Source organism: Lytechinus variegatus, chromosome 3 (assembly GCF_018143015.1).
Source record: "Lytechinus variegatus isolate NC3 chromosome 3, Lvar_3.0, whole genome shotgun sequence".
In the NCBI taxonomy this organism is placed as follows: domain Eukaryota; kingdom Metazoa; phylum Echinodermata; class Echinoidea; order Temnopleuroida; family Toxopneustidae; genus Lytechinus; species Lytechinus variegatus.
In genome coordinates, this window is record NC_054742.1 from 11,440,440 (window position 1) to 11,455,388 (window position 14,949).

A 14,949-nucleotide genomic window follows, 5' to 3' on the forward strand; every position below is an offset into this window, starting at 1 on the left:
TTTCACTCCTTGGGGTGGGGGTGCTTTTATTGTGATTGGACAGGGTGTGAGGCTTTGGCTTGAAACCCTTTCCCATTTCTCAGGGTCATTTGATCGTGAACAGGTACCCATGTCTTGGGATTTTAATACAGGCCCATGCCTAAGAATTTTTTTTTAAATATCATAGACCCATTTTCCACATTAATTCTGTTTTTTATTAGCAACGAGACCATCACATTCATCAGGCCATAATTCCCGAGTAAATCCCCGTGCCGCGGCTGCATAGGTATGATATCCATGCAGCTTAGTGTGCAATGCAAAAAAAAACCATGCACTATATTATGTACAGTACTGTATACGGGCGGCCGAGTGTACCAGATATGCAAAGAGTGAGGTACCCTGGTGCCCATTGCTATCATACTAAGATGTGGAAATACTACAGGTAGAATCTACTCGTCCCGGGGTCCTGGCTACTCGTACTCTCGTCCGGGACTTACATAGACATTTCCGGGGCTTTTCCTGGGGATTCTTCTAAGTTTATTTTTAGAAACGGACCAATGTCTAAATGTTAATCGGTTGAAAAATAGGAACCATGGCTAAGAATTTCTTGCAATACCTTTATAGACCCATGCATGTCTAAGGATTTTTTTGTGAAAAAAACGACCCACTGGATGGAGCGGCACATCCCCGTATGCGATTTCACGCGAGTACCCCCCCCCCCGGATTTTGCTATGTTTCATTATTATAAGTTAGCAAATAATTTAATGTTTCTTGTTTTTTTGTTTTTTGTTTTTCATGTTAACATGCAGGTGACTAATGGGTCATTCTCATGGAGCGGTGAGACTCGGACACCGATAATATCCGACGTAAATATTGATATTCCTGCAGGCAAGTTTCAGCTGCATACTTTTATTCATTCATATAAAACAGAAAAATAATGCAAAATTATAATAATGATACAATAATAACAATACAATAATACTTGTAGACAAATATTGTTTACACATTGTAAAGGAGTATTTTGTAGATAGCTGTGTAAATATTGTGTACAGTGCTGTTGTCTAAGTTAGAGAAGTCATTAAAAAATGTACTTTTGTTAATATTGCAAAGGAAAAATGATTCTCCCATTTGTCTTCATAGTCATCTCAAAATTTTGAACCCATGAGCAATATAAGCTAAATACATTTTGCTTCAAACTAATGCACGCTTTTTTAAAAATATTTTTTCTTTGTGTTTGTATGTGAATTTATAATGATGTTTAGATAACTGTACTAATAACATCGTTACAGGTAAACTTACAATGATTGTTGGTAAGATAGGAGCGGGTAAATCTTCTCTCTTGTCAGCCATGTTGGATGAAATGATCACATTGAATGGAGATGTCAAGCAACGAAGGTAAACTCATTTGTAGGCTCTTTGAATTGTTAAGTTATTACTCTCACTCAAATTATTACTCCTTTTTGATATGATCAGTGCAAACTGTGTAATGGAAAAAGCACGGATTATTAACCGACGCCATCTTGTCCTTGAAACTCTATATCTCTAGGTTTTTTTTCGTTGTTACAATTTTTTTTAACTATTGATATTGATTGAATTAGTCTTTTTGTTTTTATAGTCACATTCCTAAGAATAATTCAAAAATGCCACATTTTATGCAAGTAAGAATGTTTCCGTGTGTTTCCTTATCTTTCTAGCAAAAAGATCGGAGTTGCATATGCAGCACAGACAGCATGGCTCATCAATGCTAGCCTGAAGGACAATATCCTATTTGGAAAACCTTTCAACTACAAAAGGTACCCAAATATTCTCCGGAGTGTTTTATCTTATGGCAAATGGATCCAATCCTATCTATTACTAGTCTGCTGTGCAAACCCTTCACTCGAGTAAAAGGTCTGCATTGCAGCCTACTCATGTCTTGTGTACTGAAGGCCTTCATGTGCTAGACTTAATAGCGTGAACATGGTGAAGACACACTTGTTGATCAAAATTTAAGTCAGGGTCTGTGCCTGCAGACTAATCTTTTACTGTGTACCCAACTGTGTGGAGGGGTCGACGAGGGTGCTTGTGAAAGTGAGGGTGTGTGTTGGTGTGTGTGGGTGTGCGTAAACTGCTTGGGCTGGGCAGTGGAAATGGGGATGGCGGAAGTTGTAGATGAAGATAAAGTGAGGATGTTGGTGTGCGTGAATGTTTGCGAATGTTAGAGTGTGTTTAAATGACGGTGTGGGAGTATAAAAGTGAGAGTGGGGGAGGGAGTGTGTAAGGAAGTTTTTTGTGAAGGTGTGTAAAGGTGTGGATATCGATACTTGATTGTGGGTGAGCATTTGTGGGTTTATTACGTTCTGATGTACATGGATGTATAAACATGTATGTGGGCAAGGGTATTTGCCTTAGTCTGTGAGTGGCTTCCTCTAGTTTTGTCTTTTGATTTGCTTCCTATATATTTTTTAATGTGTTTCTGGGTTTCTTTTTCATGCACTACCACTCCTTATCTTATAATACGAATCTTCATTTTACCCAATTTTATGTAGATACAAACGGATATTGCATGCCTGTTGCCTGCAACCAGACATTGACATTCTTCCAATGGGAGACCTAACGGAGATTGGTGAGAAAGGTATCAACCTTAGCGGAGGTCAGAAGCAACGCATCAGCGTCGCAAGGGCAATGTATAGCTCATATGACGTCGTTATTTTAGTAAGTAGCCTTGCTAGATAGCAAAACAATGTGATTAATCACATGGTGTGGTCACTTCTAAGACACTGAATTTTCCATATCCGTTTATTTTATATTATAGCAGAGCGGGATTATAGGCGCTGCTTTTCCGACGACGACGTCAACATAGAAAATCTTAACCAATGTTATTTTTTAATGTTATCTTGTCTTAAAAGCATATGGACCTAGTTCATGAAACTTGGACATAAGGGTAATAAAGTATTACTGAACATCCTGCCTTAGTTTCAGGTCACATGACCGAGGTCAATTAAAGGTCATTTAGGGTCAATGAACTTAGACATATTGGGGGAATCAATATTGGAATCTTAACCAAGGTTAAGTTTTTTAAAAGTCGTCATAACTTTTAGAGTATATGAACCTAGTTCATGAAACTTGAACATAAGAGCAATTAAGTATCCCTGAACATCCTGTGCGAGTTTCAGGTCACATGCCTAAGGTCAAAGGTCATTACTGATCAACAAGCTTTGATAATGTTTGGGGTATTTGTGGAATTGTAATCATAACTTTGAAGCTTATAGATCTAGTTCGTGAAACTTGGGACATAAGAGAAACCATGTATCCTTGAATATCTTGTGCTTGTTTCTGGTCACATAACGAAAATCAAAGGTCATTTAGGGTAAATGGACTTTGGCTGTGTTGCGGGTATTTGTTGATTGGCATCATCTACACATGTAGTTCATGAAACATAGACATAAGGAAATCAAGTATGAATGATTGTTTTGCAAATGTCTTAGGTCACATGATCATGTTCAAAGGTCATGTTGGGTCAATGGACATAGTATTTTATTATCGAGTGTTTTCTTTTGTGAATAATTATTTAATAGCTGTTTTCAAAGTCAGCACTGCTGCTATATTGAATCGCGTAATGCAGGCGAGACTGACAGAAGCGCTCAACTTGTATTGTTATATTCAAGCATTGAATATATAAGATTGATTAATGAAAAGTTGGTCCAAGTAGAACTCGTGAACACATAACTTTATTCATCAAATATCATTCTTTCTCTATTATCTCATCTTTTTTTAAATCAATCTCTGTCCGCTCCTCCCTCTCTCTAACACATATACACGTACACTACACACAAACACACCCACATCCGCCATTACACCCTCATACACCCATTGGCGGCGGAAGCAAAAAATTTTAGGAGGGGACAACCAAAAATTTTTTGACAAGCAAAAACAAAAATAAAGGTTCTCAACCCAAAAATTTTAGGGGGGACGTAGGAAAATAAATTGGCAAGCAAAAAAAAAAAGGTCATCAACAACAAAAAAAAAAAAAAAAAAAAAAGGTCATCAACAAAAAATTTAGGGGGAGACCGTCCCCCCCTCCTCAAATTTAGGGGGGGACACGTCCCCCCGTCCCCCCCGCTTCCGCCGCCTATGCATACACCCTAATTTATTTTGATTACCCTCTGTCTTTCAGGACGATCCACTATCTGCTCTTGATGTGCATGTTGGTAGTCATATGTTCTTCAAAGGTATTCTGGATTTCTTGATTGAGGAAGGAAGAACTGTTGTTCTTGTCACCCATCAGGTTCAATACTTGGATCACGCTGATCAAGTTAGTATATAGAAGCGGATACAATATTTCATCATATCGCCGCATACTACACCATCCGTTTTGGAAAAAATATAACTTTTGATACAAGTTCCAAATGGGGACATGACCATTAAAAAAGAGATTTCAGAATATTTCAAGCTTTCTTGTAGGAATAAAGTGGATTCAAGTTTAAATCGTACGTCCTAGCAATATTGCTATCGGCTGCGATATGAAGACAAATTGGACTTTACTTCAATCGAAATATCAACTAGAATTTCCAATTTAAGTATACTTAGTATTATTCCAAAAAACAAATAATGTAATTTTTATTTAAAATCAATGTTTATTAACAGTGTGCTGCGGGCTTATGGCATTCATGATAGTGATCATGCCATCACGAAAAGAGCAGGATTCAAAAATGTTGGATGAGGTCTGCATTGTAAAGCTGCAAAACGAGCAGAAATAGTCATGAAGAGTCAATAAAGAACATGATTATTCTTTTGTCTGTGTCAATAGAGATGACAATCCATTCAAATCAAGCCTCTGCTTCTTCATTTTTGATGTTTTATTGTGGTTTATGTAGTAACGGTTCTGTGAGATAACATGGTTTGAGTCGTGGTTTGAAATACCCATGAATGTTTGTTACGTGTTCGCTTGTGCAGAGGTGTGTTTGAATCCATATGTCAATGTTGATGTTAAGGTGCATGAAAACGAAAGAAATTGCTGAGTAACTCACTCATCACCACGAAAAAAAAGAAAAGTGACTTTTGAATTTTGACATTGCCCCATATTTCAAGGCACTGCACCTCCATATTAATCGTAACCGTATCATGTAGGGTATCGTTTAAAGAAAAGTAAATGATCTATACATTAGTTTTCATCACACATTAATATTCTCTAATATATATATATATATATATATATATATATATAGTCACTCGTGTGGTGATTTACCGTTTCCACCCTCTCATTTTAGAATGCATCTATATCTTTGTTCATATTATCCCAGTCAGAAAGTTGATATTGTTTACTCACCTTTAAAACCATACGACCATGATATATGTATTAGGTTATCTACCTGCAAGATGGATATGTATGTAGGAGAGGAACAATGAGAGAAATTGAACAAGATGATCCCAGCCTTGTACAGTCTTGGAATGTAACTCTAAAAACTGATAATGAGATAGAAACGGCAGTAGGATATTGCAGTTCAACAGATGAAGAACGAGAAGTTCTAAAAAAACGAGTCTCAAAGTCCAAGAAAGGTAAAATTAGATCACTATTCAGTATCAATCAAAATGGCCATAATATTGAAAATGTAAATAGGCTTCTTTTTTCATCAAAATATTCAATATGATTACATGGCAAGGATATGGCTGATGACTTTTAAACATTAAAAATATTGAAGTAAAGTTGAATTAACATCTTGCATGAAACTCGGATTCACTCTTTTATGAGTTAAAGTCAGTGACAGATTCTAATCACAGTTTTCAATACTACTATTTTTAAATATTTTTTATGGAAACAGGTTTAACCAAATAGGCCTTTATCAATGATTTCCTTTTGTATTGTTTATAATGAGTTACTAGTATATGATAAATAAAAATCATAAAAATATATATGCCATTTGATTGCAGATAAACCAGAAATATACTTCATGACTGTGTACCACAGACCAAATAGGTTTCAATTATTTCATATTTTATTTCAATATTTAGGTGAACAGAATGACATAGAGGTGATTGATGAGTCTTCCAGTACATTGATCGGTTTGGAAGAGAGAAATCGAGGTTCCGTATCTATCTGGTATTACTGGTATTACCTATGTAAGTTTGGGTTATGCCAAGGCTTCTTGGTCTGTTTATTTGCAATACTTCAGAACGCTGCTACAGCCGGAACACAGTTCTGGCTTTCTGCTTGGTCATCAGCTGGAGCCGAATTACCAGTTAATGCAACAGTTGTAAGTAAAAGCAAATGGTGGACAATTTTTCTTCTAGTTCCTTAAGATCTGGAAGTTTGAGCTGTAAATTTATGTATTACTTATTTTCTGTTTGTTTCATATTGATTTATTTGTTAGTAATTCAGATTATATATTATTATGTATTGTTAAGCATTTAGTTAACAATTCTTGTTAATTCAATTTTGTGTAAAAATGGCTTATTGAAACTTGTGTTTTAAGCACTGCAATTATTATCAATATTATCATCATTGCCATTTAAGTCGAGATTTAGAAATGATTAAGAAATTTTATGAACTTTCTTTCTTTTATGATGGAGTGCGTGTATTGTGTGCGTGAAAGCCGAATTTTTGTTACAGTACATTATATCGGGTATATTATACGTCCAATATACATGATTTTAATGCACCGATAATTCTGTGTAAACTGAATGTTACTGTTGGAGATGGGTACCTCTGATTTGGGCACTTTAAGCACTGACAATCTATCATTCTCTGATGACGCTTACCATAACAACTTTATTTCTCAAGCGATGAAAATCAAGAATTATATTATTTAAATCATTACAGCTGTGACATGTTCTTAATTGAAGACCAATATGGATGGTGCAGGCCTCTCTCACTTGGCTCACTTAATTATTGACATTTGCTCATCCATAGAAAATATGTTTTTGGTCAAAACTGTAATACTTCAGTGGCAGGATATAGAGTCAACCTGCAGTGTCAAATATTTTTGTTTAAAAAAAAATCCCTTTCGCTAACTTTATTCGTAGGAAGAAAGCAATGCTGTGCTAAAGAAGTATGTGGGTATATATTGTGTTCTGAATGGATCTGATATTCTGTTGGGCACTGTATGGACTACGATACTACTCATCCAGTGTGTTCATGCTTCAAAGACTCTACATAATTTGATGCTTACTAGAATACTCAGAGCACCAATGAGGTGAGTAGCCATCCACTCAGAACAGGAACTATAAAAATACAACCTAATGGAAAAACTACTGATGATTCATGTAAAATTCATCTTAGATTTCCTTAGAACTGAGCAGATCGATTAATCCTTTACTTTCCGTAGCTTTATTTTCATTCCATTTAATTGTGATTGTATTTCTACAAGCTCATATGAGGACTGCATGGGAGAGGATTGAGGAGAACATTGTCACACCCCTTATGGAAATGAAGTATATAATGTAAACATTTTCATATATTGATTTCGTCTAGTGTATAGGAAAGCAAGCAAAACAATAATCATATCAATTTGTCTTTTTTGTAATCTTGTAGATTTTTCGACACGACTCCGCTTGGACGAATCATGAATCGTTTTGCTTCAGATATGCAGAAACTTGATCAGGTATTACCCACTGAAAGGGGTCTTTAGAAATCTTTTTCTTGCAACATTTTTTTCCCAAATAGTCCCTTTAACAACACATTAAAAAACCTGACAAAGGAACAAATACTTTCATATCAGAAGTTTATGATATAATTCTTTTTAATTTACAAAGCATGAGCCTTTACCCTTGTCTAGTTACTTCAACACAAATAGCGGAAGGAAACGAGATACTGGAAGAATTTAATATTTAATTTTAATGCTATAAATTGTAAACATGCTCAGGATGGTTACGTTCCACTTTGCATGAACTAGATTTAGTCTATTTTATATGAAACAAAATATTCAGATACGTTCACTATAACATGTGTAAATTGGCCATAAATGTTATGCAGTGAGCGCTGAAAAAGACTATGATATAAATTCTCAAGGAAATGACAGAGACTCAAATTCATTTCCACATATTTGTCTGTTGTACTTTTTGTAGACGCAAGGACCTTTTATCCTGGGTTTATTTAAGTTTCTCTTGAGTACTTTGGCTGGTGTAGTAGTTAACGCAATCATCTCTTGGTATTTCATCGTTGCTATGATACCTATTACATTGGCTTACATGATTCTCATGAAAGTATTCATCGATACATCTCGGTAAGTTAGACACCTGATAATTATTATGAAATACATATTTGCTTCTCTTATTCTTCTTTATAATGTTATGTAGCATGTGTGTTGAAGAGATTGATAATGAATGTTTTGTTGTGTATGTGCGAACTGAAGATAGATCACGTATAAAATAATACTAATATACTTGGTTATAAGCAAGGATGAAGAGAAGGAGGAAGAAAAAGATTATGATGAAGTAGTAGTAGTAGTAGTAGTAGTAGTGGTAGTAGTAATAGAAGTAGTAGTAGTAGTAGTAGTGGTAGTATTAGTAGTAGTAGTAGTAATAGTAGTAGTAGTAGTAGTAGTAGTAGAAGAAGAAGAAGAACCAGTAGTAGTAGGAGTAGTAGTAGTAGTATAGTAGTAGTACAGCAGCAGCAGCAGCAGCAGTAGTAGTTGTAGTAGTAGTAGTAGTAGTAGTGGTAGAAGTAGTTGTAGTTGTAGTAGTAGTAGTAGTGGTAGAAGTAGTAGTAGTAGTAGTAGTAGTAGTAGTAGTAGTAGTATAGTAGTAGTAGTATAGTTTATCATCACATCACTATACTTTTTTGGAACAGAATAGTAAATATGCACGAAAACGTGTTTGGATCAGTTGTTTATGAATAACAAAAGCATTGATTTTGACATAATGTAAATTAAGTCACTTTTAACTTTGTTTGAAGATATTTCGCAGTTTAAACCTTTATTTTAATTGACCTATACAGGGAAATGCAACGGTTAGTGAGTATTTCAAACTCACCTGTTTTTTCTCATTTCTCTGAGACGCTTGGAGGTCTTACTACTATACGAGCATACAGGTAAAGTGTATTCGATTTCATTTTCTTCATCATGGTCCACTTCACAAAATGTCATAACTCTCTTATTGTACATCCGATTTTGATGAAATTTTCAGCATTATGCTTGTCTGATTTTTCTCTTTGGATTCAAATCAACACTTTAATGAGGTGGACTTGACCTTTAATATATCGGGTTATTATTTTTTAATACACGACATAAACGACAAGGACAAGAGATAAATTCTCTCTTTCGTCAAACAATTGCAATATTAAGACCATCTCGGATTAAAGAGTGTGCTGTGTAAATGAAGATCATTTCATTTTTTTTTATTCCATTTGTACAGACTTCAGAAAAGATTCAAGAAGAATATCATTGGTAAAATTGAGAGAAATCATGTGTCCTTCTGTTTCTTGCAAGACAGTAACCGATGGTTAGGGATACGATTGGTAAGTTTTCTTGTGTTTTTCTCTATAAATGTTAACTTCATTTTGGGTTAAAATATCACCAAATTTCATAAATAAATTATACACAGTGTCGATTATTTTCCCCTGAAACAAGTTTATTCCCTAATATTTGCTGAACCATCACTTGTCCTTCTGACCCAAAATTGAGAAGAAGATTATTGAATTTCTTTTAGAAATTATGGAATCCAGCATTCATAAAAATAATTATCATACTATGGTAATTAGTATTATACTATATGACATTCATAATAACCCTGGGTTTTGTAGAATGTGTTTTCAAAATCAAATAATGATAACTCACATTACTGGAGTATATTTTAAATCCAGATTTTAGTGACAAGATTGTGTTATGAAATCAGATACATGATTATATCGGAAATTGATGAAATAATATGATTTATCGTTTATAACTAATTTTGCACCTTCAGAGTGAATGTATTTTACTCTTATAACGACTCGCGTAACTCATTTCATATGATATTAAAGAACACGATCACTTTGGATTAAAATGGCTTGGTCATCATTTATTTCTTCCTTTATTGTGCCTAGAACCATTAATGGTTCTGAGTAGACTGATCCATCCGTATCTTTAAAAAAAATTTTTAATTATGATAATATCTGTAGTTATTTTTCATATTAAACTTTGTTCCATGTATATTGTTTTGATTTTAATATGGTAAATAAAACCAAACAACATACCAAAGCAAATCACCATGCATCACATGCACAATGTACTATAAAATGTGAATATCATGATTTTGGTTTAATTACTTGAAGGATTTAACTGGATGTATGATGGTTCTAGCTGCTGGACTAACCAGTCTTGCTGCATCGTCTCTCCATCCAGCTACATTTGGAGCTAGTCTTGTTGGTCTTGCAATAACGTATGCATGCAAGGTAGATACATTTTTTTTTCAAATTGATAGGAGAAAGTAATCTTACAAATTTACAGCCCTGGCCTATCACTATTTAAGAGATTTCTCAACGTTGCAATTCTATATTATGAGTCTAAAGTGTGTATTTTAAAAATGAAATTATGATAACATATAGCGTCAATAATTATATACTTACTCCTCATGTTCCAGCTAACACAAAAAGATGGTATGGTCACAAATAATATTTTTTGTATAGATGAGAGACGTTAATGGGAAGAAAGAGTGGACTAGCATGACTTTGGGAAATAAGGAATATATAACGATATGAATAGAAAAAAGAGAGACTGGCAGATGGAGAAAGAGAGATTGATTTAGAAGAAGATAAGTAAAAAATATTAGTAAATGAATGAATGAATGAATGAATAAAGAAAAAAGAAAGAAAGAAAGGAAAAAAAAAGAAAGAAAGAAAGAAACAAAGAAAGAAAAAGTAGAAATGAGAAAAGGGGAATTGAGGAGGCAGAGGTGGGGAAACAGATTAGATTAGAAAAAAAAATAAATAAAACTTCTCTCGAAAATTTGTAGTTGAATTTCTAGAATTAAATGTCCTCTAAGTCTTATCTAAATCTCAAAAATCTGACACCATGTTTGATTATGTTTCGTAGGCTGCGTATTCCCTGACATGGGTTGTTCGTAATGCCACCAGTGTTGAGATGGGCATGAATTCTGTTGAGAGGATTGAATACTACACCAAGGTAGACAACGAGAAATACCGAGGTAATTAATAATCAACTTATGTTCAACTAAATCGTTATATATAATAGAATTAGTCCACGATCTGCTCTTTTTTTTTTGGGGGGGGGGCTCATCCGGTCCGATGGGCCAGATGAGCTTATGCCGTGGCGTGGCGTCCGTCGTCTCTCGTCCGTCCACAATTTCAAAATGCTTCTTCTTTGTCATTTCAAGTCCGATTTCAATTCTGTTCGCTTTGTATGATAGGGGGATTCAAAACCATTACACAGAATATTGAAAATGAATATGCTAATTTATGCACATTTATCAAAAAATTGCTTCTTCTTATTTGTCAACCGATTTTTTTTTCTTCCTTCTGGTAGAGCTTCATGAGGTTCACCAAACTTCTTCTCAGAATTTTGAAATTTTGACTAGAACAAATTCTTATTTATGGGAAAATAATTTATGCATACATGTATTTTCAACAATTCACTTAAAATGCTTCTTCTTCTTTATTGTTGACCGACTTTGATTTTTTTTTCTTCCATCTGGTAGAGTTTCATGAAGTTCACCAAATTTGTTGACAGAATTTTGAAATTTTGATTAGAAAATTAATTGTGCTAATTTATGCGAAATTTCATAAATCACAGAAAATGGCTCTTTTTCTTGATCTGTTAACCGATGTTGACTTTGTATTCTTCCATCTGAGAACTACACGAGGTTTACTAAGGTTCTACACAGAATTTAGAAATTTGGACTAGAATATTTTTCATGCTAATTTATACGAAATTTATTCATAAATCAGTTTCAATTCTGTTTCCTCAATTTATGTCACCAATATAATTCATTACAGTGTCAAATGGGCTGAAATTAAATATTGTGTTAAATTTCGTTGCAAGAGGCCGGATGAGCACCACATAACAACTTTCTAGAATTCTCTGAATGGCTAATTCCAACCCACTTGAAAATGATTTTAATAAAAAGTGATTAATCAAACACTGAAATTTCATTAAAATTTGATTTAAAGAAAGAAAATTATGGCATTTAGAAAGTTCGTTAATTGTTAAAAAAAAGTTTTGTGTCCTCATCGGTTCCTTCATTTTGCATACCAACCTGAATGGGCATATAACTTTTTTTTATTCATCGAAATTTTAAAATGCCATACAAATACAATACAATACAAATACACATCGTTACAATACAAATACACATCATCATGGTCATTGATATCAGTAATTTTGATAATCGAACATCTTTATTTGTATACAGGTTCTATTACGCCAAAGCCTTCCTGGCCTGACAAAGGTCATGTTACATACAATCGAGTGTATGCTAGGTATGCAGCTAATTTACCTGCTGTTCTTCAAGGAGTCAATATTGATTTCAAACCAGGAATGAAGGTATAACCAACATAAACATCCATACAGATTTGCTGTATCATGTAATTATGTGTGATATCAAAAATTCAAAAAAAGAATTGATAAATGTCAATTATGTCCCCGATTTAAACTGAAGTCGAGATACTAGATAAGATATACAAGTAAGGTGTTACTAATGTAATGTCTTCAATATGTATTACCCCATCACAATTGATAGACTAATTGTGATTCAATGCAGACTCGACATCAATATTTACTTTATTAATTGTTTATTTAATTCAGCTATTTGACAGGAACAAAATATTACCGACTGGAGGACTGCTATTGCTATAAAGAAATGAATCAATTTAAACAAAGCATATCACTTTAATTGTGAGAGGTAATTCCATCGAATATGTATAAGCTTGCATATCTTATTATATTTTAAATCTACATTTTTCTTAGGTTGGTATATGTGGGCGAACGGGAAGTGGGAAATCATCTCTGACATTAACACTTTTCCGAATCATCGATACGTTTAAAGGTAAGTTCTTTGTTATTCTTGTAAAACTAAAGATTAGAGATCCATATAAAAATACATTAACTTCTCTCAGATATTTATTGATATGTAAGCCTTTATATCCATTATTATGCACGATTATTTATGATTAACATCAATCACGCCTGAAATTAGTTCCCGAAAGTGGAATATGTTGATATCAAATTGTTATTGTCCATTTTTAATAAATGTTCCAACTGTATAGCACAAAGGACGGCAGAGAAAATGGTCATGAATCTGGCATCATCCAATTTACTGTATACATATAATACTGACAAAGCTATAAACCTCAGAAACATATCTATGCATTTTATCTTCAGGAGTGATTAAAATCGATGGAGTAGATATTTCCAAGCTATCACTAACCGATTTAAGAGGTCGCCTTGCTATCATACCTCAAGACCCAGTCATGTTCACAGGCACAGTACGGTAAGTCCCTTTATTTTATGATTATATTTCAAATTTAACTTCCCGCTGTAACAAAAATAGTCAGGTAAATTTGTTCTCATGTGTTATCAGATATAACAAAATTATTTTCGGAAATGTTCTGATTGAATCGATTCTCCATTATGATAGAAATATACATGAAGTCTCCAGCTGACATTCGTATAATAGAAAGAATTCATGGAAAATATATAAGACTGATGCAGCCATCATAACCAATAATTTAGCTAAAAAAGGTTCCAAATACAGACTTCGTAATTAATATCAGTTAATCAGCTACGGCATTATCCGACCCATTTGTATGAATGAACACAACACGAACATTTTTTATCATTAATTTTGATGTTGTTTTTTTATAATACAATGATACAGATTTAATTTGGATCCTGAGAAAAGACGAACTGATACGGAGATATGGGATGCTTTGGAAATTGCTCAACTTAAGAAGCTTGTGAGCGATCTTCCGAACAGTCTCGGTAAGATCTTCAATTTATACCTACCTTTAAGATTTTCAAGAGGTTAGGTAATAGAAACGTGTAATAAATCTATATGAAAATGTAAAACCATATAAACGAGATTAAAACATAATTCATAATGACGGCAAAATGTTTTGGTTGTGATAAAAACAAAAATAAATAATAATAAATTTCTGAGGAGCGATAACTCAGTCGGTAGAGCGGGGGTTCCGGACCCGGTTTCGGATGCTGGTGATCTGGGTTTGATTCCCATTTGGTGCGGCAAGGCATCAATCCTCATTACCAGGTCCATCAGAGAGGACCTTAATCCATCGGTCCTCTGATTGCTTGCTTACAAGCATTCGTGCTTTCTTAGCAATCAGGTAAAGATATCTCCACCACCATTTATAAAAACAAATCTTTACATCGCTACAACTGCCAACGAAATAGTTTCGTATCACATGAAACATTGTTGATTTTGACATGTTTTTTTTATCTCTCTCTCTCTTGATTACGGAATTTTGAATCTGTAGACTCAATGGTGTACGAGGGAGGAGATAATTTCAGCGTAGGTGAAAAACAACTCTTCTGTCTTGCTCGTGCTATGCTAAAGAAATCTCGCATTTTGATCATGGACGAAGCCACGGCCTCAATTGATGTCCACACGGTAACTATATATAATACACACTCCCTATAATCACCTTTATGTAATTTAAGTAATTAAATATTCGTGACAATTCTATACTGAACAAAATTCAAAATGGCCCTTCTCTTTTATTATACTCTGCTTCATATGATGAAATTTTTAGAGTGCGTCATTTATTAAAGTATAAGTTCAGCTAATCCTTTACATAACATTTATAATGCTAATCCTACAAAATATTAATTTGTAACACTGTTATTTGTCAAGTATTGATTTATTCTTTCAAAGGATGCCATTTTACAAGAAGTGGTCGCAACTGCTTTTAAGGAGGAAACAGTCATTACAATCGCAGTAAGTATTCAGTTATAATCATTGATTTTTTTCGTAAACCGATGTAAAGAGAATTTAACAAACATGTATCATCCTTGTTCTTGTTTTACAAAGGCATGTCCAAGA

General features: G+C 34.0%; 1 protein-coding gene across 2 annotated transcripts in view; it reads left to right on the forward strand.

Annotated features, from left to right (window-relative positions):
• LOC121410212 (ATP-binding cassette sub-family C member 9-like) overlaps positions 1-14,949 on the forward strand; it is a 59,598-nt gene that overhangs the window by 43,593 nt on the left and 1,056 nt on the right. For both annotated transcript variants that reach the window (XM_041602141.1, XM_041602142.1), the window contains exons 12-31: positions 789-867; positions 1,269-1,374; positions 1,674-1,772; positions 2,508-2,673; positions 4,136-4,273; positions 5,322-5,517; positions 5,971-6,212; positions 6,982-7,151; positions 7,490-7,559; positions 8,023-8,180; positions 8,894-8,986; positions 9,310-9,412; positions 10,208-10,327; positions 10,968-11,079; positions 12,304-12,434; positions 12,858-12,936; positions 13,272-13,380; positions 13,768-13,871; positions 14,384-14,517; positions 14,782-14,844. In XM_041602141.1, the coding sequence (XP_041458075.1) occupies positions 789-867; positions 1,269-1,374; positions 1,674-1,772; positions 2,508-2,673; positions 4,136-4,273; positions 5,322-5,517; positions 5,971-6,212; positions 6,982-7,151; positions 7,490-7,559; positions 8,023-8,180; positions 8,894-8,986; positions 9,310-9,412; positions 10,208-10,327; positions 10,968-11,079; positions 12,304-12,434; positions 12,858-12,936; positions 13,272-13,380; positions 13,768-13,871; positions 14,384-14,517; positions 14,782-14,844 (2,472 nt within the window). The remainder of the gene's footprint in view (positions 1-788; positions 868-1,268; positions 1,375-1,673; positions 1,773-2,507; positions 2,674-4,135; positions 4,274-5,321; positions 5,518-5,970; positions 6,213-6,981; positions 7,152-7,489; positions 7,560-8,022; positions 8,181-8,893; positions 8,987-9,309; positions 9,413-10,207; positions 10,328-10,967; positions 11,080-12,303; positions 12,435-12,857; positions 12,937-13,271; positions 13,381-13,767; positions 13,872-14,383; positions 14,518-14,781; positions 14,845-14,949) is intronic.